Here is a 26216-nt window from a genome sequence, read left to right as displayed (position 1 = left end):
CGCCAAACCGCCTCCTCTAAAAGCATTAAAAAGGGGTAGAAGACGGGAGACAGCAGGCCTGCAGGAACACAGGCCCTCGATGAAGAACTGTTAGGAAGCCCAAGTACTCGCACACTTCTAGAATATTCTGATATTTTCTAAGATATGGGGGATCTTCAGATAATATTAAAAAACATTCAAATATGCAAATATTCAAAGTACCACAGTCCTTATATTCTAACGTGTATTTGTTTTTATTATTTGGTGGCTAAAACAGAAAGATATCACTAAGCAGACATATCTCAGGACTTGAGTTAGCTGACAGGAAACAGACTCAAACCTCGCGCTCACTCCTAACCTCATCAGCCTTCAAGAGTGACATCCTCAGCTGATTTTCTGTGTCTGCTTCATTATTACAAAAATGTACTAGTATCAAAGCTGCTTGAAATATTTTTTTCAGGAAGATACAAAGTATATGTAAATAGACATGAACTTGGTTTAGTTCTCTATCCACAGAGGCAAAATTATGCCTGTCCACCCAGCAAGCACTGAATTAACCTTCTTTCTTAAAGTGTGTTACCAATGACGTTTAACACTGGTGGGAAGAGCTCTGTCCACAGACTACTGATTATTGTTATAAGCTGCAGCTTCTATTTAAAACACATATAAAGATCACCTTTCCCACATGACTAACACCTTCTTGCTGTTTTCTTGCTATCATGCATTCTTTTGCTGTTTATTTCGACAGGAGAAGTGAACTAAATGGGGAATACCTAAGTGAGAATTTTGAAAGTCTAAATGAAAATCATTATAGCCATCTACTCTATAGTGTTTTCAGGGCATGAATATGTGTGTGTACATCAGATCTTCCGTGTAAATACTGACTTGACAGACCACTGAGTCATGAAAGCCTGCTGTAGGTGTAAACTTTATCTTCCAACAATGATGACATAAAAAGATTCTACTCTCCTCTTAAAAAAAATCTGACCATAAACATGCACTCACGTCAAAAAAAAAATAAGAATCAATTTTCTGGCTTATTTTATTTAGAAACAAAAGAGAAAGACTTTAATCCTAAAAACAACATAAAATGTGTTTTTCATTAGTAAATATAAATATCATTTAAAAGACACCCTCAATGACTACCTCACATACAATACAGAGTGTGAAATCAAATACTTACAAGTTTCCCTCCAGATCTGTGCTCAAATGGGATCATGTTGAATTTCTTGGCTGCTTTCCGGTACATACAGTAGTGTTTGACCCAGCTGGAACCAAATGGAGCAGGCCCTGGCAACAAAAAATAGAACTTCCTATTTTTCCTCATAAACAAGCAAATATGCAGAGTACCAAACACAGTACTGAAGAGGAGAAACCCAATAAAAAGCAACGTAGTCAGTTCAAGGAACCAAATCAGCAACATGCTGGTTCTAACGAAAGGGAAAAACCAGAGGAAATAAGGAGGCTTGCAGAGATCATTTGAGAAAAGGTCCTATTAGTTTTCAGCAGCAGAAAGTGACTTAAAGACATACTTTTGAAACAATTTGCTGGACCATTATCTCATATCTGACAATCTCTTAAGTGTAAGTTATATTTTTCAGTTTGTTTCTAGATACTACAAGTTCATGAGTTTCAAAAAATTCAGTTCAATATATGTGATCATTTCGGATTTGATTCTGGCCTCTGCAAATGACAGAACTTTAGAATCACAGTCCTGTAAAACAGCATCTAGTCTAGAAATCCACCTAGTTGCTTTAAGCCCACTCTAGCTCCAGGGAAAGTGGCAACCCTTACTGACCGATGGCAAAGGTAAGCTTTAAACGGAAGTATGAGGAATATAGGCGTGAGCTGTCCACTTACACGCCAGAACATTCCCAGAACCACTTCTGACCCCTTGCTAAGTCTTTATTGCAACCATCAGAGATCTTAAAAGACAATGGCTAACCTCAAGGGGGGCCTAGTATCTAGAATTTCAAATGTCAGTAAAGATTTAATCGTAACAAAACAAAAGTGAGGCCCAAGAGAGGTTGACTTTTTGTCTTTTATCAAGTAAAAAAGTTGTTTCAAAAAAGCAATTAATATCTATTATCACCATCATTTCAACTAAAAACAAACAAAGCTTCTAGACCTAAACATCCAGAAGGACAAACTCAAGAGGAAAAAGGACTCATTTAAAAGAAAGGCATTTAGCTTTAGGAAAGGCTAATTTCATTATCTTTGAGGTCTGGGAGATAAAAGCAGTTCTTAGACCACAATAAATCTTATCTCAGACCATCCTTAGTCCATAGATCAAAATTAGAGAACCATTGGGGGGGGGGGGGGCGTAGAGTATCAACAGCTAGCATTCATATCCTGTTCTCTATGGTTTACAAAAACATTGCATAGATATTTCATTCAATACTAAGGAAAAAACCTTGAGAAGGGGATGATATAGTATTGTTATTTTAATCTTAAAAAAAAAAAAAGTTAAGCTTTGACCTAGTGCCTGAGATTAACAAAGCCAAACCTTGAAGCAGTCACTGACCCCGAATATCAAGGTCTTTCCTCTACAAGCTGCCATCCCCTCCAGATACCCATCTGACCCTACGTACTCAACCAGCTGAGCCTAGAGGCTAATGACGCTTTTCCCACCCAAGCTCCAGGCTATATTGTAGGAGAAGGTACAACAAAGACTCCAGTGTCAGACCAACAATTCCAGCACCTAGGAGTTGTAGGATCTAGGGAACGTATTTAACTCTTAGTGCTTCTGTCTTCTCATTGGTAAATGGGATAATAAAAGTACCTTATTCATAGGATTTTTTAATGGATTAAATGAGACACAAGTTATATAAAGAGCTTATTAACACATTTCCTGGCAGACAGTTAACAAGTGAAGACATTTGCCACTATTGTTTTTGTTGCTTTTTCTGTCCAATTTCAGCTCCTCTCCTCTCAAAGCCAAAAAGTTAAGAGAATTATGAATACAAAAATTAAAGTTTCCTGTGATTTTTCCCTTGGGCATAGAATACAAAACTTCTATCCTTCTTATGTCTCTACTCTATATTTTAACTTAATTCTTTCAAATTCAATAAGCTGAATTAAAAAGATAAATTATCAGTAAAATTCAGAGCTCTTCATGATACCATGACGGCCCAGATTAAGGGCAAATGGAAAAGGAACCCCATTCTGCTGACTGCATACAATATTAAAGCACACACATCGCATAGCTATTTCATGAGTGCTCTCTGCTGCTAAACTGGTCAGTTTGAAAGTCTGTAAATCAGCCACGCTTAACAAATAAAATGAAAACCGTAAAGCATCCTGACTGAAGTCAAGAGTGAGAGGGGAGGCTCACGGTAAACATAAAAACATTTGCACATTCTCCTTTCTACTAACTAGTAATCAAGTTCTACAGTTGAAGACAAACTTTAAGCTTTACTGTTAAAACCAAATTGTCAAAAGTTTGAAAGAGTTTTGGGGTGCCTTAATTTCAAAATAAGGACATTCTGCACTGCATATTCACAACAGTACTTAAAACTATGTGAGATAAGTTAGAATACCATCTAGGAATATGTTTTTCCCATCTACAATCAACTTGACAGTTATAATAAGAACTGACTCTCTCACGCTGGTGTGGAAAGAAAGGATGTGCCTTTAACCTGGAGAAGTAGAGTCACGGGCAGGGGGATGATGGGAGGGCGTGCATATGTAGCGTGCTCTGTTTTACACCACTTTATGTAAGAGACTTCAGCATCTGAGGATTTTGGTGTCTGCAGGGGTCCTAGAACCAATCCCCCGAGGATGCTGAGAGACAACTGTATGTGAATGTGTGTGTGTGTGTGTGTGTGGGTGTGTTGGTGACAAAACAGGGGTGAGGAGAGAGGAGGAAAAAGCAAATACTCCGCCTCGCTTTCAGCCTTATGCCTAGTGCTGGCTCCCGTGCAAACACGCGTTAACAAAGTGTGGTCCCGAATGAGTGTGTGTGGCTAGGAAGCTGGGCGCTCACACAGTTCCTAACCTCAAAGCAGACATGTGTCCTCTCCCCAAAGCAGACATGTGTTTTTCCCCAAAACGCAAACTATGCCTTCTGGGATCAGGGGGGGCAAAGAAAGCGGTAGGAACGATTATTCCAAAAACATCAGAGTAATTACAATAAGAGGTTTTAAAATAATTTTCAGAGTCATTCATTACTATTGGCGGCCTCTTACTTTTCTCCTGTACATACAGGTAGCCTTCTGCTGTGAACTGACTTGCTCGTTTGTGGTCCTTTGGATTCTGTCTGATTTTGTTCATAAGGTCTTCCACTTCCGACCTGGTTCCTTCAAAACGATTCCGCGTCTGAAAGAGATTGAAAAACACATGTAAGCGTTAAGTTTGCACATGATTTTGTTCACATGTTTTCTAGATAATAATTAAATTTGTAGCATTTTCCTATACATTTCTCAAAATATATCCATCCTTTCTAGCGTGTATCTTCGTTGAGAAAAGAAAAAAGAACAGTGGTAAAATAGCAAATAGAGGAGTCAAGATAACTAGAGGTTTTTACTTTTGAAGCTTGCTAAAAGACCAAGAATAATTCTATCATTCAATGTAAGAATTCCTACGCCTGCATCACACAATATTACTAAATTTTAGAATTAAAAAAAAAAAAAAGGCCATAAAATATCCATCTGGGAAGCCTTTCCTTTGCAACAACCAATCTGATTCATTATTTCTATTATATTAGCAACACATCTAAGTGCATGGAATCCGAAAAACGTTAATTCTTTTAAACTAACAAATACATGAGTGTCGTTTTTTTTGAGGTCGTGGCAATTGCACTTGAAAATGACATTTCTTCTCACAAAATGGGAGGGGGAGGGGGGAAATCTCACCTACAAATAATGTCTGATATTTGAGGAAACACATCACATTTCTGAAACCCAGGAGACCTGGCTGGCCAATATCTCTGTCAGGCAGCTACACAGACAGACAGCACAGGCAAGGCGAAGTGACAGAATGACAAGGGTGGCTGTGATGAGTCAGCAGCAGGGACTTTCTGGACAACTCTTTCATCCGCGCTTGAAAATAACTGTATTAATACTGAAAAAGTGCTGATGTGAAACTGCGGAGGAGCTGAGATAAAAATTACTACTGAAATTTCTCCTCTCTCCTCCCTATGATGAAAGGGGTTTCCAAGGATCCGAAGAGCAGAAAAGCGGTAGTTTTTTAGGAAGATGGAGAGTATAATATAAAGGGGATGCATAATATAAAGGGGAAAACTTATCTGCAGAGACTTAATTTAAATATAAGCTGAGGTTTTTTTTGTTTTGTTTTGTTTTTAAAAGATCTGCTTATATATTTTAGGGACTGACAGGGCTGCAAAGAGGTTGAAACTCATTTGTTGACGGCCAGGTCCCCACATCTTATGTGTCCGGGTTTCCTCTCCCATATTAATACTGATTATACCTTGATTTATTCATCTTCTTTGCCTCTTCCTCATTTCTTTCCGTCCGTGCATGTGTGATTTATACATGTACATAGACACATGTGTGCACGTCCTATGTGTGCAGACGTCCCCCCACACTTCTAGTTACCCAGTGAGTTGTATCCAGTACTTTCATTATTTATGTTAACGTTCAAACTGCCCTAGATCTGACCAGTGGGGACCCTTCTACTGGCTCCTGTGTCTTTTGACATGTCCCATAATTCTCTTGAGGAATCCCCTACTTTCTGGTCCGAAAAGGAATCCCGGGTTCATCTTACACTTTTTCTCTGTCTCCATCCTAGAACCAACCATTTCTCCAAGGGAGACCTTGTTTTTAGTGGAAAAGCCCTTCCTTCTAGTGGATTATTTAGGAACCAAGATCTGGGCACAGCGTGCTCACAGCTCACCCACATTATAAAACAGAGAGAGGGACGGGCACAATGAGTTCCTTTGGGGACAAAAATAAGCAGTATAAAAAGACAAAAAGTGACCGTAAACCTGCCTCTCATAAACAAGCACATTCGTGTTTTTACCCAATCACTTCCAATCTCATTTTTTCCACATAGTTTATCATTTTGGAGTTCTATTGTTCTGACATCACTGTAACAGAAATATTTGTCCACATTCTTAAAATCTTCTTAACCATTCTTGGTATCATCTAGGAATTCTTTATGAATCCAAAAATGTCTCCCATCACATTTTCTTCCAGGAAGAATTCTATTCTACTTTTCCCCCATATTCCTCTGAGGACAGACATTACAGAAGTGTGTAAAGTTAGTTTTTAAAATATCTTTGAATTTTGATAAAATCTACATTCTTCTAGAAATCTATTTTCTAAAAGCCATCTTGCTTTTTTGCTTTCCATTTATCACTCTAGATTGTGGAAAAAGGATGAAGATTCAGTCTCTCTCTCAAAAAAAAAAAAAAAAATCTAACCACTTTTACGATAGAAACCGGATGGTGAAAAATAGGTTGTTTTGCCTTTTAAATAACTTTCACCGTTTTTCTGATTATAAAATAGTTTTTCTCTTTTTATTAGAGTAAAATACTAAGAAGCTGGCCAAAATTATCTATGATGTTATATTGCACAAATAGGTAACTCTAAGATTTGGTTTTAACATTTGCATGTTTTCTTAAATGCATAAATATACAAAGCACAAAAAAATAACCCAGAATAGCAGTATGTAGTTTTCCCTCAAACATGCTGAAAGCTGACAATGTCAGGGATGAGGTGAATGCCCAAGATATGGGTAAGTTACAGCAATGATGAGGCACAGAAGGCGAGAACAGAAGGCATGACATGTGTTTCAACGGTGCTGGTGTCTCTGAAGGGAGGATAAGCTACAGGCCGAAAGGAAGAGCCCAGAAGGCACCTAGATCGGGTGCTCTCAAAACCGAAGGTGAGATGGAAAAAAGAGCTGCCGGCGCGGCCTCAGGAACAGCGGGCGCAAAATGAAAACGAAGGAGGGCTTTTAGAAAAGAGGCAAAGGACACAGGACAATTGACTGGTGACAATCTTCGAGTTCCGAGGGATACAGGAAAAGTATTTTTTTTTTTTTTTTAGTAAATTTTTGTTTACCCATTTCTCTACGGGAAATAAATGTGATCAAATGTGTGTGTTAAGTCCTTAACACAGTAAGTATATAAACCGGGTCCTTTAGTGAACCATTTTCAATAGCTTGTCTTCGAGTTTTACTTATAATATTTCACAATCGAGTATTGCACATTCACACTGAAATTTTTAATCTCTCTTGAAATTACTTTGGTGTATGTAAGGTAGCTATATCCCGACCCCCATATCCATAAGCAGGCTGTATAGAGAGTGTTTCACTGAAGCCCCCAAGAGACACAGATTTGACCCACATCTCATTCCAGATGTTGAGGCAAAGCTGGCTTCACAGGCATGCAGTCTGTACGGTCACACTGGGCCCTGTGCTCAGGTCACACATTTGGTTTAATGCTCTGCTATCACTGTCCTCAAATGCTTCAGTTTTTAATAAGGAGCCCTGCCTTCTCATGTTATATTGACCCCACAATTATGGATCCAGGCCAGCTCTGCACTTGACAGTTGAGGTCCCGACAGAAAAAGTCAGTTTCCAGAAGTTACACAGCCAGTAAGTGGAGGAAGGGAAACCTATGGATTCTAATCTAATCTTCTAAACTATGTAATTTTTTGTAACACTGCTTTGCTGCCTAAGTATTCTGAAAATTCACGGCATCAGTAGACTAAATATTCTACTGCCTATAGAGATAATTTTGAAGTTAAGACTGATCTCTGCATATACATTTTGATATTTTTAAAACTCTATTACAGTCACTGATGGGGAGGACATACTCTTTTAGTCCTTTAAGCCAGGTGACTGTTTAAACAATCTACAAATACAAACCAACACATGATTTACAAAAAAGAAGAGATTTCATTATGTACATTCCCAAGTGTAGAGAGCTGTACAGAAAATTCATAGGAACGAAATCTACATGAAAATCATTCAACTTCAATTTCTAAGATTTTAAGAAATTTAAAGTCAGGCAGCAAACAGCACAGAGATTTCCATACTTTTACTTGTACGTCTTTGAATATGCACTAGAAGTTTGTCCCAAAACGCTCTCTGTATTTCTAATGAGACCTGAAATTATACTAAACATAACCTGAATAGCATTTCCATGAGGACACTTGCGAAATCAACTAAAGTATCTAGAGGAAAAACATCCATTGCCTTCTGATCAAAATCACACACATTATACTTTTTTAAGAGTTAAACTTCTCCCAAGTCTCTTTATCCAAGACCTAACTGAAAGCACATATTTTTCGGGAAAATGATAAAGCAAACAGCAACTGTGAACCCAATACGTTAATGAATATGCATAAAACACAGGACTGAAACTCCCCTTGCATCATAAGTCTACCAGGGAACAAAATTTAAGTAAGATATACGGGTAAAAGAAAACTCGAAGCTATAACTGAAATGCCTTAAATCTAAAGTGGAATGCTCTTCTGTCTGCTTCGTACAAAGAAGAGTCAGAGTTACACAGCAAAACTAATCCTTAGAACTGCCCTACGAAGTGCAGTGTGACTACAGTTAACAGTGTCGTATGACATGTTTACCAGTTGATATTAGAGTAGATCCTAAAAGTTCTCATCACAAGGGAAAAAAAAAATTTTCAGGGTAACCACACAAGGTGACGGATGTTACCAAAACTTACTGTGGTGATCATTTTGCTGTATGTGGAAATCAGGTCATTGTGCTATAGACCTGAAATCTACGCAGTGTTGTCGACCAATTATTTCTCAATAAAACTCGAAAGCTAAACATTTAAATAAATTATGTGAATTTTGATTGTAAAAACATATTTAGTGACTTTTCTGAAAAAAAAAAGAGAAAAATAAATTACATGGAACTTAAAAAAAGAGCCACCAGGTGGCAGTATTCCCCGAGCTTCACCGGGTGGAGAGCGTTACACTGAGCACTGACCAGCAGGTGGCAGTGCAGCCTCAGCTTCTCGGGACCAACAGCAGATCAGCCTGGTCTCAGCGTAAGCCTTTTCTTACAGCAAATAAATCAAACACACGCATCTCAAACACCCTCTTCCACCAGAACGCTTTCACGTCCTTACATTCTGAATGTTGATCTGTAGTTCCATTTTGTAGTGATTGAAGTCTTTGGCAAGTTCATGGCCCTGATGGTAGAAAGTAAACATTCCCTGAAAAAATGACAGCATCTAAGACAAAAAAGAGAAAGAATGACAATTAGCACACACACACATAAAAAAAAGGTAAAAAATTTAAAAAAACAGCCATGCATTCCCCCTCATCTCATTGTGATTCAACTGAAGTAAAATAATTAAAAGTCACTAGGATTCAAGTACATTTAACTGTTTATCAAATATTTGTCCTTGTTTTAAAAAGTGAAGGATTTTTTTTATTTTTCCTTAAATATCAGAGCCATTCGATGGATTTTATAGTGTGCTGTATAGAAGAATTGGAATTCTATAACCATTTGTTCTTTGTAGTCAAGAGAATGCCCATGTTCACTCATAACTGAAACCTTATCACTGTAGGTCAACTGAATCTATAAGGAAAGTGAAGTCACAGAATCAAAGAGCTCAAGTCTCCCAAGTGGCATTGGCACAACCTGTTTCAGTGATAAGGACGGTCAGGGACGGGGCAGAGACTGGCCCAGGCGGGCCAGGAACGAAGCCCTGAGGCTCCCGCCGACCCCCCACCCGCCCTTCTCAAACAAGAGGCAGCTGCTTCTGTACCACATGTGATTAAATCTGAAGTGGGTAAAAGTGACCTCTCTCGGTTAAGAGTTAAGAAAATCCTGAAATTCGTTTTCTTCAGAATATCACATAGTAGAATGGTTAGGAAGCTATGAGAATACATTTGTATAATTACGAAGAAAAAAATATCATGTGTTTCTAAAATAAGTATAAAGAAATGTCAGAATAATTCACAAAACAATTTCAAATGTTCCGCACACTAGTTCTTAACTTAAGTTGTCATAAGCATTGTGGCTTGTATTAAAAACAATGTGTCACCAACAATTGTTGAAAGTGCTAAAGTCTGGAGTGGGATACTTGCTTTAGAAGCAAATGTGAGTGGAGTGAAGATTACCCCACTCCCCACTCACTCAGATTCGAGCATCATTTCTTTCCAAGGGAATTATCCTTAAAGGGTAGAACTACAATAGGAAGGCAGAAAATGTATCTGATTGCATGTAGCAAAAGAAATAATGTTCACTGAATGTTACTGTGCAAATAAGGCTGCAAACTACTAATTTGTCAGTGATTTCCTGACTTTACATCCTCCCTTTACAATTTATGATGCCTTACTTCATGCGTACGCACTACAGTCTCCAGCAACCAAAAAGTAGATTTAAAAAGAAAACATGTCTTTGTTATCACAAAGATCTCATAGAACCACCCACTATAATACTTACAGGTTCCACAAACTCAAACTTCTTCCTTTCTTGGATTTCCTGAAGCTTACATACATATTCAAGAGACAGTTCATAAAAGTGCTGCCGGTTCTGCTCCACTTGGATGTCTGCCTGTGTTAAAATAATTGAGGCTAGTGAAATTAGAGACAGGGAGGGGTGGAACTTCATCAGAGGTCAGTGAAACTACAGTCCATTGCCTGCTTTTCTAAGTAAAACTGTACTGAAACATAGTCACAACTATTGACTATTTGTATCTGTTACCTTCTATGGTTACTTCTCTGCTACAACAGCTGAATTGAATAGGTTGCAACAGAGACCTCATGGTCTACAAAGGTCTAAAATATTCACTGTCTAACTCTCTGCAGAAAAAGTTTGCAGACCCCTGCTGTATATGAAGAGGCTGACCCCCGAAGGACTGAAGATTAAAGAGGAAGGCTCTTCATGAAAAACTCTCCCAGACACCCAGGGTTGAACTACAAACACAGAATCAAAATCACATTAACATTATTTCCGTGAACAAATCTCCTAAGTCTGAAGTCAGCCTGGGAAAGAGAGTTGGGCAAGTGTCAGTCACCTCAGCACTCATGAGTGAAGGCAGCAGGTGACAAAGTGGCAGCAGTGGCATCATCTCAAGAGCCTGGCTCCCAAAGGCAGGTCAGGGCTTGGAGCCCATGTTTGGGAAGTTATGCTCCTAAGCCCTCGCAATGTCCCTCTCGCTCCCTGGGAGCGAAAGGGCACCAGACAGTCAGGCAGGAGACTACTCCCCAAGAAATTCCAGCTTATCTTGTCTCACCGGAAAAAAAAAAAAAAAAAAAAAAATCGGGAGAAGAGCGTAGTTCCACAGAGGAACAGCAGAGAAAGAATTCTCGTTACAGAATCCATCATGTAATGTATTTCCTAATTTGGTTAATATCCAAAAATATTTGGATATTTATCCAAAGAAGCTATTCAAATGGCTCCAAGTACATGAAAAGATGTTTAGCATCACCATTCATTATGGAAATACAAATCAAAACCATGAGATAACCACCTCATACCTATTAGGATGGCCACTATTAAAAAAATAATAATAATAAAAATAATAAGCGTTGACAAGGATCTGGAGAAACTAGAACCCTTGCACACACTGACAGGACTGTGAGATGGCAGCTGCTATGGAAAACAGTAACTAGCGGCACCATATCATAGTAATTCCATTTCTGGGTATATGCCCAAAAGAACTGAAAGCAGGGACTCGGATATTCGCACACCCGCATGCGTAGTAGCAGCATTATCCACAACAGCTAAAAGGTGGAAGCAACCCAGGTGCCCATCGAAAAACGAACAGAAAAACAAAACGTGGTGCTGCCATACCCTGGACTATTATTCGGCTTCGAAAAGGAAGGAAATTCTCACACGCGCTACGGCAGGGATGAACCCTGAGGACACCAGGCGAGGCGAAGTGCCAGACACAGAAAGGCAAGTGACACGCACGATTCCAACCGCACGATTCCAACCGCACGAGGCACCGCGAACACTGGAACGCGCAGACGCACACGGCAGAACGGCGCCTGCCAGGGGCTGGGGCTGCGGGGCGGGGCGGGCGTTACTGTCAATGGACACGCAGCCTCAGTTCGGGAAGATCGAAAAAATTCTGGCCATGGATGGCGGCGATGCTGGCAAACCATGCGAGTATACTTAATACCCCTGAACTGTATGTACGCTTGGAAACAGTTAAAATCATAAACGCTAGGTCTTATATATTTTAAACCAAATTTTTTAAAATTTTTTTGAAAAAAGTCTTTTAACATATAATGAAAAAGTTTTTGCATAAAATGATTATTTTTAAGCAAAATAATGTTTAAATATAATGAGTGTTACTAAGGTAAAATGAGAATTTCCATGTAACACTTATCAAAAATCATGATATTTTTATACCTCTAATAACTAGAGTTTGGTTACTAGGCAAAACTCCCACCAAAATAACATGTTTGTTGAGTAAGAAAATGGATACATGAGGAGTTAAGCGTAGATTCTTCATGTTATTGTTACTGGGAAATGTTCTTCAAGAAAATGTCCCCGAGGTCAGATTTCCTAAGTTGTTTTTTTATTTTAGCAGATCCTCTCTTCTGCTGTTCGTGATACTGCAATGACCCCAGCACCGCCAGTCAGCCTCCACCAACACCCCCTACCTCTCGGAGCGGTCAGAACTGCTGGGCCGTGTGCAGCCGCTCGTCTAAATTACACCTAGCGGCACCGTCCTGCAGCCTAACGCAAGTCTAAAAACAACCACTATCTGTGGTTTAACAAGAAACATAGTTGGTCGTTGTCCCTGGTTCCTGGCACAAAGCTCCTAAAACCCTTGAACTTCCTGAGTGATGAGTGTCTTTGCCACATACAAGGAGCCCCTTTAGTGTACACCGGAGTTGACGCTAAGCAGGAGAACTTCAGGTAGGGTCCTCTAAATACCAGAAAGACCAAGAGATCAGTTTTGGAACTTTCAGCCCCACACCAACCTATGAGGGGAAGGGGGCAGGGAGGGGCACTACCAATCGAGCTCTATAAAATCCTTACAAAGAGCTGAAGAGTTCCCGTGTTGGTGAATGTGCCCACATGCCTGGAGGGTGGAGTACCTCAGTTTCACAGGGACAGAAGTTTCTGTGCTTGGGAACCTTCCGAACCTTGCCTATGTACTTCTTCATCAGTCTGTTCATCTGTATCCTTTATATCATCCTTTAGAATAAACTGGTAAACTAAAGTACATGTTAGACTCGCAGTACTGTGAGCTGCTCTACAATTAACTGCAGAAATGGTCGGGGAAAACTTCTCTTACTAAAGTGACCTCTGAGCAGAGAGTATATTTGAAAAGGCATTTGAAGGCGTGAGGCGTGTTGCGCTGGGGTGGAAACATACCAGGCAACGAGAAGAGCAAACGCGAAGGCCCTGAGCGCAGAGTCTGCTTGCCCCAGGCCAGCCAGAGCGAGCCGTCCCTGCGGGTGTGAGGGCAGGCAGGGTGGGGTCCTTGGCCTCTGGAGGGAGTGAAGAAGGGGCTGAAGAGCAGAAGCAACATGAAGGCTCGCTCTGCTTGCTGTATATAAAATAAACTATAGGAGCTCACCGGTGGAAGTGGGGAGACCGATTACTGAGGCCTTTGCAGTAATGCTGGAGGCTGTCGGCAGTTAGGGCCAGGGTGATGACAATAGGGAGAAGTGCCCATATTCTGAGTATACTGTGAAACTAAAGAGGACATGCTGACAGGCTGGGTGTGGGATGTGAGGGAAAAGGCCAAGGATGACTCCAGAGATTTTTGCCTACACGATGTTTAGAATGAGATACCTAATTCAACAGTGAAGTGAGAATGGAAAATAACCCTGGGCACGAAAATCCCTCCGGGATACCTGAAAATAGAGATAAGGAGAGAAGAGAGGTAGCCTAAAGAACCTACATGAAAACAACAGCTGTCACTTCAAAACTGACAGAGGGTAGGAGATGAGGGAGCAGAAGTAACAATTGCATGGTTTTCTACATAATATGGAACAAAGTGAACTGAGGGAGTCCTAATACCTACAGAACTGTCATGGGGATTAAGTGGTATACAGGCTCCTTTCTCTCATAAACCATCAAATGCCAACCAAATGTCAGTCAAAGGTATTAAAGAGACAAAAGAAATGTAACATGTGGGTAATGTCAAAACGACCACACACACACACACACACCATATTGTTTGCAACTAAATATCTGACTTTAAATATAACCCAGGTTTATAGGACAGTCAATCTTGCTAATGTCTTTTTGATGATACTTCAATAAATAAATGTTACAGTGGTATATTACACCTAGATTCCTTATGTGTTTAAAAACGAATGAGGGGGGAAATATCATACTTTTATGGAATGAGTCACGAACCCCACAGCTGCAAACAGCATCATTTTCAATGAAAGCATATGTTCCAAATTGTAAACCATTGAGTTTCCATTCGAGCGTGTGAGTGAGAAAAAATAAGTGGCAGGAAATTCAGAAAAAAGAAAGAGAAAATGAAAGATAAGATATAAATTCCTTTCTGCTTACATATAGCTGCCTCAAAAAAAATAAAGACTATTACAAAAGTAAAACAGATGTTCTCTTGCCAATGAAGCAGAACCTCCTGAATCTTCAGCATTAAGTAAGATTAATGCTGCCTTCGCATAAAAGCAAAATGGTACAAGAGCTTATTAAATTCATTTCTTCAAGAAATCTTGAAAGCCAGTTAATGAATCTATTCCTGAAAATAATATATCTGTTCCTCAGTAATGCTGGTTAAAATTATTCTTTTAAAATATACTCAGAATAAAGGATTTTAATACTATAAATCCAAACCAAATTAATCACTATAAGATGTATTAATTATTCTGTCTTATTCCTCAAGAGCTCATTTTTCTTAATTCATGGAAATACATGTTCATTTTTTTTCCATCTCTAATAACCTTAGATGGAAAGTTTTCAATAAAAAAAAAAAAAAAAAAAAAAAAAAACCACCTAAAAAAAAACCCCTTGGAAGGAGACAAGACTTTGGGAGCTGAACACACAATGCAATACACAAATGATATATTATAGAATTATACACTTGAAATGCATATAATCTAATTAAGCAATGTCCCCCAATAAAATTTTAAAAATTTAAAATAAACACGTACTGCTTATTAAATTTTAGAAACAAATAAACAGGAAAATAAAAATAATACCTCTTGTAAATGTGAGTCTTTCTTTTTTGCTGACAGATTCAGATGTTTATCAATTAGGCTATAGTTCTTTTCTGTCTCTTTGTCAAACTTCTTTTTCTCTTCCTACAAATCAGAAAAACACAGACAACTATGATTAAACAGGAAAAAAAATGCATGTACATAGTAAATCCACTAGGAAGCTCAAAATATGAAAATAAAAGAGTTATTACTGAGTGTGATGAAGTTATCTGAAAAATCTATCTGCACCCAGTCCAATGCTTATTAATCATCGAGGTAGCGTTAGAAGAGTCACTTTTCTTTGTTTTCCTTTAATGGGCTTTTTTCCAAGCCTGTTATTTTTCAACTCTTCATACTTATCAGTATTTAGAATTAATGTTATATCACTTATCCCTCATTTAAAAAAAATTTAAAAAAACACATAATAGGAACATTAAGCTTTAAAAAGCAAACTTGCTACAGATTTCAGCATAGAAATGGAATTTACTTAAAACTAAGTTTTTATTTACATAAAAAATCATCATCGCACTGGGGGGAAAAAGACATCTTGAGACAGGTATTCCCTAATTGACCAGTGTAACAATAAGATCCTCTCACCAGGAATGTCATCGATTTTCCCAGCCTTCGCAGTGATTACTAGAACATTATCTAAGGGCCTAAAATAATGCTGATATACCTGTACCGAGACCCTGAGGTTAACATTACAAACATTTTTCAGGTACTGCCTAGAACTAGCATTTGCTTTCCTTTTGCTATAGAAGCTTTTTGAGAAAACAAGGAACCAAAATTTTGAACGCAGAAAAGACAGACTATCTCCCCTAACACTGCCAACTTAAGCAGATTTTTAATAAACATTTCTGAGCACCAATGAGAGCACACTATGTCCTCACACTATTGAAATGTTTCCACTAACTTCCAGCTCTCCCTAACTCTCCAAGGCCTCCTAGAAAGGAACATTCTATTCCCTATTTTCCAACTTCTATTTTCTAAAGTAAAAATAATTGAGCTAGTCCAGTCCTGTCTGCTACTATCTTTTTTTTCAAATTAGGCACAGAGATCTAATAAAGCACATAAATTCTATTTCTTCACATTTATCTTCCCCCCGCCCCACACTATATGGTTCTTCAAACTATTATTGTACTGGGAACCGAGGTAAGAACCTCTGCCAGCTCACCTAAAGACCCTAAATTAATCCACACACTGACGGAGAACAGAAAGAGACTTGGGAACTGATATTTCTTCCCGCTTCTATTCCAAGTTTAAATACAAACTAGCCACACAGCTTTAAAAAAAAAAAAAAAAAATTTAATAACACAGAATCTTAGTTTCTTATTGAAAAGACTGGGGATTTTGTGTTTGCTTGTTTGTTTGTTTTATACTAGCTCACTCATAGATCCAATCTTAAAATTCCGTGATCCTATAGTTCATCTATAAGTGAGAATAATAAAAAAATTTTGGAAACGGAAACACTTCCTCTTTATGCTCCAGATTTAATTTACGACTATTTTTTTTTTAAGTTTAAGTCATTAACATATGGTTACTCTGTTTTCTGCTTTTCATTATTACACTCTTCATTAACTGACTTTAACAGCAAAATAAAGTAAAACAAACACGTGGCCATTACTTCAAAATCTCTGCTGTTTTAAAAAGCTGACACTGTAGAGTGCACAGAGGATCCCATGTCAGGAGACTCGAGTCCCAGCCCTGGCCACTTACAACTCTGCGACTCTGCAGCAATGTTACAGTATCCTCTGCGCTCCGTCCAGTTCCTCAGGTTTAAACGGAACAGGAATAGAAGTCACACTGCCGCATTTACGGCAAGACTAACTACAACACGAGATCACACAGCAAAAAACGTTCACTGTCTTTGCAATACTAAAAATATTTTTTATTTCTTCTGAATCACCACACAAGACAAACAAACGAAAAAAAAGCAGTGATGCTAAAATCAGCTTCAAAACACTCAGTAACAGAGGGACAAATCACCATGTGGGTAAAGTTGGCAATGAAAAAAATGATACTAAGGCTTTGTGAAGAAAGAATTTAGCCAAGAAACAAAATTACACCCACAATTAGAGTGTAAATACATTCACTCATACATAGTATGGCATTGTTCAAATGCTGCTGTTTTATTTTTGAGTCTTAATGCTGAGATAATCACTTATTCCTGAATTTGTTCTCAATGCCATTATAAAATATTGTTTCCTTAGTGCCCATTTAAGTTTCTGTGCTAAAATAATAATGATTCTTTAACACTGTAATACAGAATATACATATGTACACACGTGTTACTAACATATACTATATCTAAAATACATTGAGTAAAATAAGACTAAAGGCTCTATTAAGGACCAAACAAAATACAATAAAAAAAAGTTTTTTAAAAAGTGCATTACAAATTCAAGTGAGTCTGGGTCAGGCAGTAACACAAAGAGTGAAGCAAGGTGGAATGAGAAGCTATTAAGGAGAAATGAAGGCAATGGCAAACCAGATGGGAAGGCAGCCACGACATGGCCCAGCAGATCTGGCCTGTGCAACTACAGGCCCAGCTCATGGGCCAGCTCTTCTGATTTTTCTGGAGCAGCTGAAAAAAAGTGGTTTTTAAATGGTGGCAATAATTTTTTTTATTATTTTAACACGAGTAAGCCACACAAAATGATATTTGTAGGTTAAATAAGACTTGAAAGTCAGTTTGTAATGAGTTGTAAAATCACGCATGCAAAAAAAAAATAAGAGCTATTACTTAAACAGCATAATTGGTCAAATAAGATATGCATTTTATAAATGGCAAAGGGACTTCACAAACCTAACAAAATTTTAAAAATCAGATCTTTAAATACATTAGAAGTGTGTGTGTGTGTGTGTGTGTGTGTGTGTGTGTGTGTATGGGTGTATGTACATATAAATAAATGTGTCAAACCATTGGGTAAAAAAGTATATTATTCAAACAATGTTTTGCTGAAATAATTAGTTAACTACTTAGAAAGAGAAAGAGAACCACATCTCACATCGAAATTAATTCCAGATGGACTGAAAGAGTCACAAGTAAATAAAAATGAAGTCATAAAAAAAGAGAATGTTTTCATAGAATGTTTTCATAGAAAAGGCCTTAAGAACAGCTAGACATCAAAAAAATATACAATAAACAAACTGAAAGGCAAACAACAAAGCAAAGGGCTGATTCAATTAATATGTAAGAAAAGTAAATATTTATAACATAAAATGCTTTATTAAGCAATGTTTTGCTAAAATCACACATTGAGACACATTAAAAAATGGATAAAGAATATAAGGAAGTCACAAAAGTTTAAACATAATTGTGAATTGTCTATCTTTCTATAGGGTATTAGAATATTTTGTTTTATTTTGGAAAAAGGGGAGAAATTTTTTTCAAGTTACCAAATGACTTTAATTTTTTTTTTTTTTTGGTATATTGCAAATTTTCTAGGAGGGAGAAATGAAAAGGCATATTTTTAAACTATAAACATTAATTAATAAAAAAATAACTAGTCTAGAGAAGAGTTTAAACACTTTCTTAGAGATTCCAACTCTTTCTCCTTTTTAATTTAAATAAAGAGGTAGAATAATACCGCATACAAGAAACAAGATTCCTACTATGTAATACACCCAGCTGGAGCACTTTTTAAAACCAGATCCTGCATATCTAAGCCAACCAGAGTTTCCCCTAGTCTACCGACATCCTACAGCCCATGTGAAGGGCCACCTCTTCCGTGAAGAGCCCCTTTCCACTGCGGTGGGGGAAAAGCGCCCTCCCTCCCTCAACCCCTGCTAATGTCACCTTTCCTACTTGACGCTGCAACTACCTTATCCAACCCAACTCTCCTCCTTTGCTTCAAGCTCCTTCAGCCTCTCCAAAGAGATGAAAATTCAGCTTTTCTCCCCACAGAATCGAGTGCCTGCCTCCACACCTACGAGGTACCCAGGAGACATCTGGGTCCTTCACGGAACCAGTGAAGGAAACCCGTGGTTGCAGCGGCACCAACACCTGGCAGTGTCACCACTGGCTCCTGTGCAGTTCTCCAGAGTCACCTAGACGCCACCTTCGCACTCTGTGGCCAGAAGGGTCATAAGCCATGGTGCTTTGGCACGTCACCTCTGAACCCGGAAATGCAGAGTGAACAAAAACCTGGGCAGTTCTTATCTGGCAAGCAAACACTGAGCAAGCCGTGAATGGGATAATAAAATAACTGCAACTGTGTATGCCAGGCCCTACACTAGACATGGGAAAGGCATTATCAAATGCATTTAATCCTCATAATAACCTTCTGAGATAGGTGTCACTGGTCTCATTTCAAAGATCAAAAAACTGAGACTGAGAGGCCTTGAGTAACTTGCCCCAAATCACATAGCTAGTAAAGGGGCAAAAACAGGATTCAAACTAGGAAGAATCAGGTCTTTCTGAAAGACCTCCCTGGTCCTCCAATACTGAAAGGATGGGGTGTGTCCAGAGCACCTACTCCTATTATAACTTGTTTCACAGTGTATTTCTATTGCTTTTTTATTTGATGGTCTCCCCACAGAGTTGCCAATTTCTTAAAGGCAGGCCAGTGTTTTAATTCATAATTGTATTCCAGGACCTCACACTAGGCCATATGAAAAGCACCAATAAAATGTTTTATTACTAAAATGAAAGAAATGTAATTAAATTAAATCAACCTTCATTTCTGCTCTACCAAACTTAATTTAAAAAATTTTTCAGGTAGATTTGTTTTTTACCCATGCTTTGCAGTAACACAATCTCAGAAAATCAATTTTTATTAAACATTTAGTCATTAGACAGGGTCTTGGAAAGAAATATAAAAAAAAAAAAAAAAAACTTTGGTGAGGGTCTGGTAACAGCTGAGGCAGTAATTTCTATTATATGAAATGAACATTTTTTTCCCAACTCTTCTTGTTAAATGTTTCATTCTACTGGATTAAAATGGTAATTGGCTCTTTGCAAAATAGCATTTAAATAGGCCCTATTATCAATCGAATTTATTTGTGTCCCGTGAGCCCTGTATGCTGCTGCTTGCTTGAAGCCACATTTTCATTACTTGATTGTTCGAATATCTGAAAGAGCGATTCTAAATTCTCCCATCATAACTTTTACCAAGTTCTAGTAGTCCTCAGAGTTTTTACGCAATCGACTTGGCTCCTCCGCCGTTTGGTATCTGTGTTAGCTTCCTGTGACTGAACCGACATTTAATGAGCAGTGACTATCAGCAGTGCGGTACGGGTAAGGACACCTGGGAATAAGCAGCAAGGCCATGGGGACTGTGAGACAGCTGCAGAGGAGGTAAGAGCTGGGCGAGGCCCTGCGGAAAACCCGGACTGGCCACCCCGCACAGACCGACCTGCATCCCGCGGCGGGAGATGGGGCTTTTCAAACAGAGATGAGAACCCTGGAAAGCACATTAGGAAAATGCAGCGGAACCTACAGAATGAAGGTGGATAGGCCCAAACCAAACACGCATGACTGAAGGGGAGCATATCCACAGAGAAGCAAACGAGGGAAAAAAAAGACCTTGGGACTTTTTTAAAAATCCAATCTACGAAATCACCTAGCAATTCAGATGATGTTAGAATCACAAGTTAGAAGTGTAACTGGGATTCTGGAAACTGGAGAAAAGAGTAAACAAAACTGAAAGAGCTTCCATATAAAGGCAAAGTGTCGGGGCAGTACCAGATGGGAAAAAGGAGAAGAGAAAGAGAAGATAAACATTTTGATGACGATATCCAAATTATTCTGCTGTGGTCAACTTCTAAAGACTTTTTTTAAATCTCTACATGAAAACTGCTTTATCCTGTTTCGAAAAAGATCTTCAAACTAAGAAAATCGAGTCATTTTTAAGTATCTCATGTAAGCAGATGAAGCAGTGAGCAAGCCCATGTGCTTGTCAAAACAGGACTGAATGTTTAGGAAGTACAGATGTAGAAAACAATCTGATGTCCAGATCAGAGACTCTTTCCTTGTTCTTCCAGGATTATCAATAGAATAGGTTATATTAGGTATCTTACATAATAGAGACAACAGATGCAGAAAGAAAGCAAGGCAATAAAGGGTAGTCTTTTCTCTTAAAGATTTAACAATCTAATGAAAGAGACAGATGTTTACGTATTGCAAGAAAAATCACCTTGCTCTATTGTTTATTATAATATACAAACTGCCAGTTAAAAAGAAAAAAAAAAAAAGGCTTCTCCCTATGACCCACAATGACTGGCCCCCTTGAAGCTAATATTAATGAGTACGACAGCCAACGCACACACTGTACTGCACAAGAATGTAGAATGAATCCTTCATAAACTTGAAGCGAGAAGAACAATGAGGGAATTTTAGAAAGAGGACTTCGGAATAGAGTCTGGCCACTAAACAGCTCAAGGCATAAGCTAAAACGATTAAAATAATTTCTCCTCCTAATATGGCAATTTGCTTTGCAAGTTGCTTTTTAGGATATACTCTGAACAAGTACATCAGAAGCTGGAAATGTTTGAGAGGGAAAGGAATTAAAAGAAAATCTGAGGTCAAAAATCTATAAACCCCAGAAGGGTACATAGCAAATAAAAAGAAAATATACTTATTAAGTCACACTCATTTTTCATTTTTCAGAATACAGGCCTTGCCCAGCACCACCATCATCCTTTTAAAATAAGAAATGGACATTGTTTACATTCAGCATCTGGCAAAGAAATGTTAAAAGAACCAAGATGTTCAAGCTTTAAAACAGCCTAAGGAGACAAGATAAAACAGATCCTAAAACTATAAAATACAGCAGTCAGGTCCCCAAATCCTTCATTTTACAGATAAGAAATTACAGCCCATTATTTGTCTAGGTCACAGTTGTGAAACCAGACCTCCCATCTCCTGCTATGAAGCCAGGAGACACAATCCAGCTTTGTGCAGCTCAGCTAATAATCCCGAAGGGGGGGGGGGCATTCTTGGGGGAGAGCTCCCTGCTTGACCTCCCCACAAAACTAAGCCCTCGATTAAAAATTATAAAATACTAAGCAACTAATATTTTAACAGATCACTTAAAGGCAAAACTGATTCCATAAATAGCCACTAAAACCCTGGCACTCTTTGTGCCCATATGGGTAGCTACAGCCATTGAGGCCACAATACTAATTGGTACAAAAGGGTTTTAACAGTGTGTTTGGGAAGATAAAGAAAAAAACCTCACATCCCCAAGCCATGTGGGTAAAAATAAACTAATCTAAAAACTCTCTTCCCTAACTAAAATTGATGTTATTCTCTTCTCCTTGGACCAAGCCAAAAACAGGCAACAACATACAATGTTACTTCCCCCACACACACACGCCCCCTAATACATGCACAAAACTCAGAAAAGGTTGGTGAAATGTTTTCTCTGGGATAATTTCAAAGCTCGGTTCTAAAGAAAACGTTAGAAGTTGCTAAATATATCCCAGGCTCCCTGAGGCAACATCACTGCATTATTCCCAGAAATCCTGGCTCGGTCGCACATCCTTGAGAACAGACTGTGTGGAACACTCATCTTGGACTCCCGAGCACCTAGGACCATATTGGCACGTAACGAAAGTTTGATAAAGTTTCGTTAAGTTGAAGGAAATTACATCCCAATAACCTAATACTCTCCTCCCAGTTTCACTGGCATCGGGGTGTAGGGGCGTTCCTCATCTTCGACTCTGCCGCAGCGCTGCACCGCTCTGTACGAGTGAGGTGTGCGGGACACAGCTGCACGCGCCGCAGAGATGAGATGCTGCTCCTGCTCCTCGGGGCCAATGTGCAGTTTGGTTAAAGATATTTTTAGAGCTCTATATGGAAAGGCACAGCCCAAGAAGATTACTAAAGGTTTTACTGTCTTGTCCAGGTGTTTTTGTTTTGTTTTCAATTTCATATTCCCCCCCAAAAGGGGAAAAAGCATATTTAAAACATAAAACAGCAGATGGTTTATTCCAACACCTCCTTCGAAGCTGCCAAGTGTGAATAAAGTATACACGAAGCAGCAGCGGCATCTACGTTTTGTGTTTACGAGAGTACTCAAATTAGACACGAACCTTTACAGCTCCCAGTTGCTCTTTTCTGAATTTTTCCAAGGGTTTAATCAGGGTTTCGGTAACACTTAATGCCTAGAGAACAAGAGTGATAACAAAAGAACATCGTATTAGGTTTCCAAAAAGGAAAAAATTAGTATTTCATTTCCCTCTTCCACCCCACCCAGAAACAAAATGAACAACATATTTAACTGCTTTATCTCACCCTGCCAAAGCAACCATTAAATCACTTCTAAATTTATTCACACACAAGATCACCATAAATATTTTCAGGGAAGAGGAGGTAGGGCAAAGTGCCAGTGAAATGTGCAACACAGCCTAGCACAGCTCTTTCTTGCAGGGAATAGCAAGAGGGTTGTCTTTAAACAACAAAGGGGTCTATCACATTTATTAACAGAACACTTCTGTTTGAGATTTTTTTCCTCCCCCTCAACTCAAAAATTTAAAAGTCAATTACATTCCATTATTAGTTATCAGACTACATTACGCAAAAGGATAGGTTTGTGGCTACAAGTTTAAATACACTCGGTCTGCCTTTCATTACTGAAAATTCCTCATGAGTATTTAAGGTACATCAGTAAGGCAGAGTCACTGGAGCTCACGAAGTCAGAGTAAACACTGGGTGTGGTAGCAAATAGTACAAAAGGCAGACGACACACACAGACTCCAACCATGAGCACGTTAATTGTTACATAGGCTGGTTTGGGGCTTTTCATTTTAAGACTGAATCTATAACAAACGATGCTGAAATTAAAATAAGAAATAGTAATCTAAGGAGAATTCAATTAACATCAATATGCTGATGAGTAGTGATTTTCTCATGCTTTTTTTCCAGGACCCCAAATATATGCAGAATAAAAAAGGAAACCTCAAAATACCTTACGACAATGTGCCACCCCTCATTTTACCAAAAAAAGAAAGAAAAATAAATAAAACAAAAAAGACCTCCAGAAATCCAAACTGAAAATCGCAGAAAATAATAAAAATAAGTGACTTAAAATAACAAAGGATACTTAAGTTAACCAAAAGCTCCTTTGCAGTGTTTTATTATGTAAGGATTTTTCCCAAGGAGACCATTCACACTGTGAGATAGGAAATCCTCAATCAAGTGATAATACCCAGAGCCTGAACTCACTTCACCAGGCCAGCAACTGAGTTCCACTAGCTCCCACCCTGACGATGTGACTTGGGTGTCAAAAAGCTGAGGCAACAGAGATGTAAAAGAGCAACAACTAGACAAAGCAAAAGGATCATCAGCTCCAAAATATGCGAATTTTATTCTCTCCTCACTGAAGACAATGTGGCCTGTACCAATGCCAAGGCAGAGCCGTTGTACTAAAGAACAGAGCAGGGACAAAGTGGCCCAACCCAGAAATCCCCACTACCCAAAACAGTATGGAATGCCCCAAGTTCCACTTGGGAAAGCAGATATGAAAGGTTCGGCAATACATTTTTAAAAGGATGCAACCGACATACATCTCCTATTAACCTAAGACATACTTAGCACCAGTGTCATTTCCTAAGCTTCCACATAGGGACCTGGCCTACGAGCGTCCCTGCATAAACCTTCACATCGCCCATCTGCCACGGCGGCCGGCCTGCTCTGGAAGGAAAGCAGCCGAGCACTACAGGCTGGGATCGCGGGAGCTCATAACTGCTTTAGTTCACAGAGGACTGGAACAGGGATTCAACATTATGTGTGAGCTCAAGCACAACCACCACAGGACACTGCAATTAAAGTACCAATCCATACTCGCCATTCCAAGTGGCCATCTCAAAAACGAACAAACAAACAAACTCTATCATGAAACAGATATTTATTTGCTGAACATTCAGTTCCAGGTGCTGGAGAGACATGAACCAAACTAGTACATGCCCTGCCCTCCTGGAATTTAATGTCTAGCCGGGGAGACATACAATGGACACATGAGTGCATAAGTAGATGTATAATTGCACATCCTAGGAATTATTTAGGACGGAGGAGTAAGGCTGCAATGAGGAATTTATTAGAGGAGATATAAGGAGAAATGTGCTCAGGGAGAGCTTTACCAAAGACATGACATTTAAGCTAAGACGTGCAAGATGAGAAGGCATTAGTGGTAAAAGAGCAAGTGACATTGTTTCCAACCTGAAATGTAGAGGCAAAGGATTAAGGTGAGGAGTTAAAATGTATTATAGGAAAGGCTGGGGCACGAAGAACAGGAAGTGAGTGGAAAGAGAGGAGTGAAGGCGGGAGACCAGAACACGCAGAGGCCCGTGGGCCCAGGGAAAGGTTTGCTATTTAGGGTATAATGGGTTTTAAGCAGGAAATTAACACAATGACACTTAGATCTTTTAAAGATTACTCTGCCTTCTCTGAGAAAAAGAGATTAGGGGTGAGGAAAACTGAAGAGAGAAAGAGGAAGTAGTAGAAGGCTTCTAGAACAATGCAGGCCAGAGATGGTGGCCTGGAGGTAGTGAAAACAAACAGGAGTAGATTTGAGAGATATTTGCAGAAGGAATCAAACTAGTTGGTGATGAACTGAGTATGGAAAAGGTGAAGGTTTCCCAGCTCACTCCCAGATTTCTAGCATGAGCAACTGAATAGACAAGATTATTATTTATTGAAACACAGAACTTTCGAGAAAGAGCAGTTAAGAGCAAGCGCTAAGGGATTATTTTAAATCTGAGATGCTGGGAGACACCCAAAAGATTAGTAAAATAGGTTGACAGAAACACAGGTTCACAGCCTAGAAAAGAAGCCTAAATAGGAGCTAGAAAGTTGGTAGTCACCTGCAAGTGAATGCCGTTTGAAGTCATGGAGGAACAGAGGCAGGATGTGGCAGAGGACAGAAAGCTAAGGTCAGGAAAAGGAAGATCAGGAGGAGAGGACAGTAATGGAGACTAGGAAGACACTGCCAGGGTGTTGGATAAAAGAAAGGTTTAACTGTGTGAGCTGAGAAGAAATTAAAGAAGGAATGAGACCTTAGCTATACGTGGAAAGTGGGGAGGAAGAGCCAAAACGAAGTTAGTTAATGACTGAAAAGTAAGACGTGTATGGGAACAAGCCTTCTTCAGATGGATGGCCATGAACAACACGACAAAGAGATAACTGCTAAAAGGAGACGGGAGGTAAAGTGA

At 39.0% G+C, this 26216-nt stretch overlaps 1 protein-coding gene across 13 annotated transcripts in view; it reads right to left on the bottom strand.

Moving 5' to 3' along the window:
- The window catches only part of ARHGAP10 (Rho GTPase activating protein 10), a 258976-nt gene that overhangs the window by 150400 nt on the left and 82360 nt on the right, over nucleotides 1-26216 (bottom strand). For all 13 annotated transcript variants that reach the window (XR_004955025.1, XR_004955022.1, XR_004955018.1 and 10 more), the window contains 6 exons: nucleotides 23100-23171; nucleotides 15066-15167; nucleotides 10366-10476; nucleotides 9041-9145; nucleotides 4167-4296; nucleotides 1163-1269 (listed from right to left, as the gene is read on the bottom strand). Coding sequence is in view for 2 of the 13 variants with exons in the window: in XM_016158883.2 (XP_016014369.2) it covers nucleotides 1163-1269; nucleotides 4167-4296; nucleotides 9041-9145; nucleotides 10366-10476; nucleotides 15066-15167; nucleotides 23100-23171 (627 nt within the window). In the remaining 11 variants the exon portion in view is untranslated. The remainder of the gene's footprint in view (nucleotides 1-1162; nucleotides 1270-4166; nucleotides 4297-9040; nucleotides 9146-10365; nucleotides 10477-15065; nucleotides 15168-23099; nucleotides 23172-26216) is intronic.

The sequence above is a fragment of the Rousettus aegyptiacus genome, unplaced genomic scaffold (genome assembly GCF_014176215.1).
Source record: "Rousettus aegyptiacus isolate mRouAeg1 unplaced genomic scaffold, mRouAeg1.p scaffold_m13_p_16, whole genome shotgun sequence".
Taxonomy (NCBI): domain Eukaryota; kingdom Metazoa; phylum Chordata; class Mammalia; order Chiroptera; family Pteropodidae; genus Rousettus; species Rousettus aegyptiacus.
Note: the sequence above shows the minus strand (reverse complement) of the source record. Positions and strands in the feature narration are given on the sequence as shown.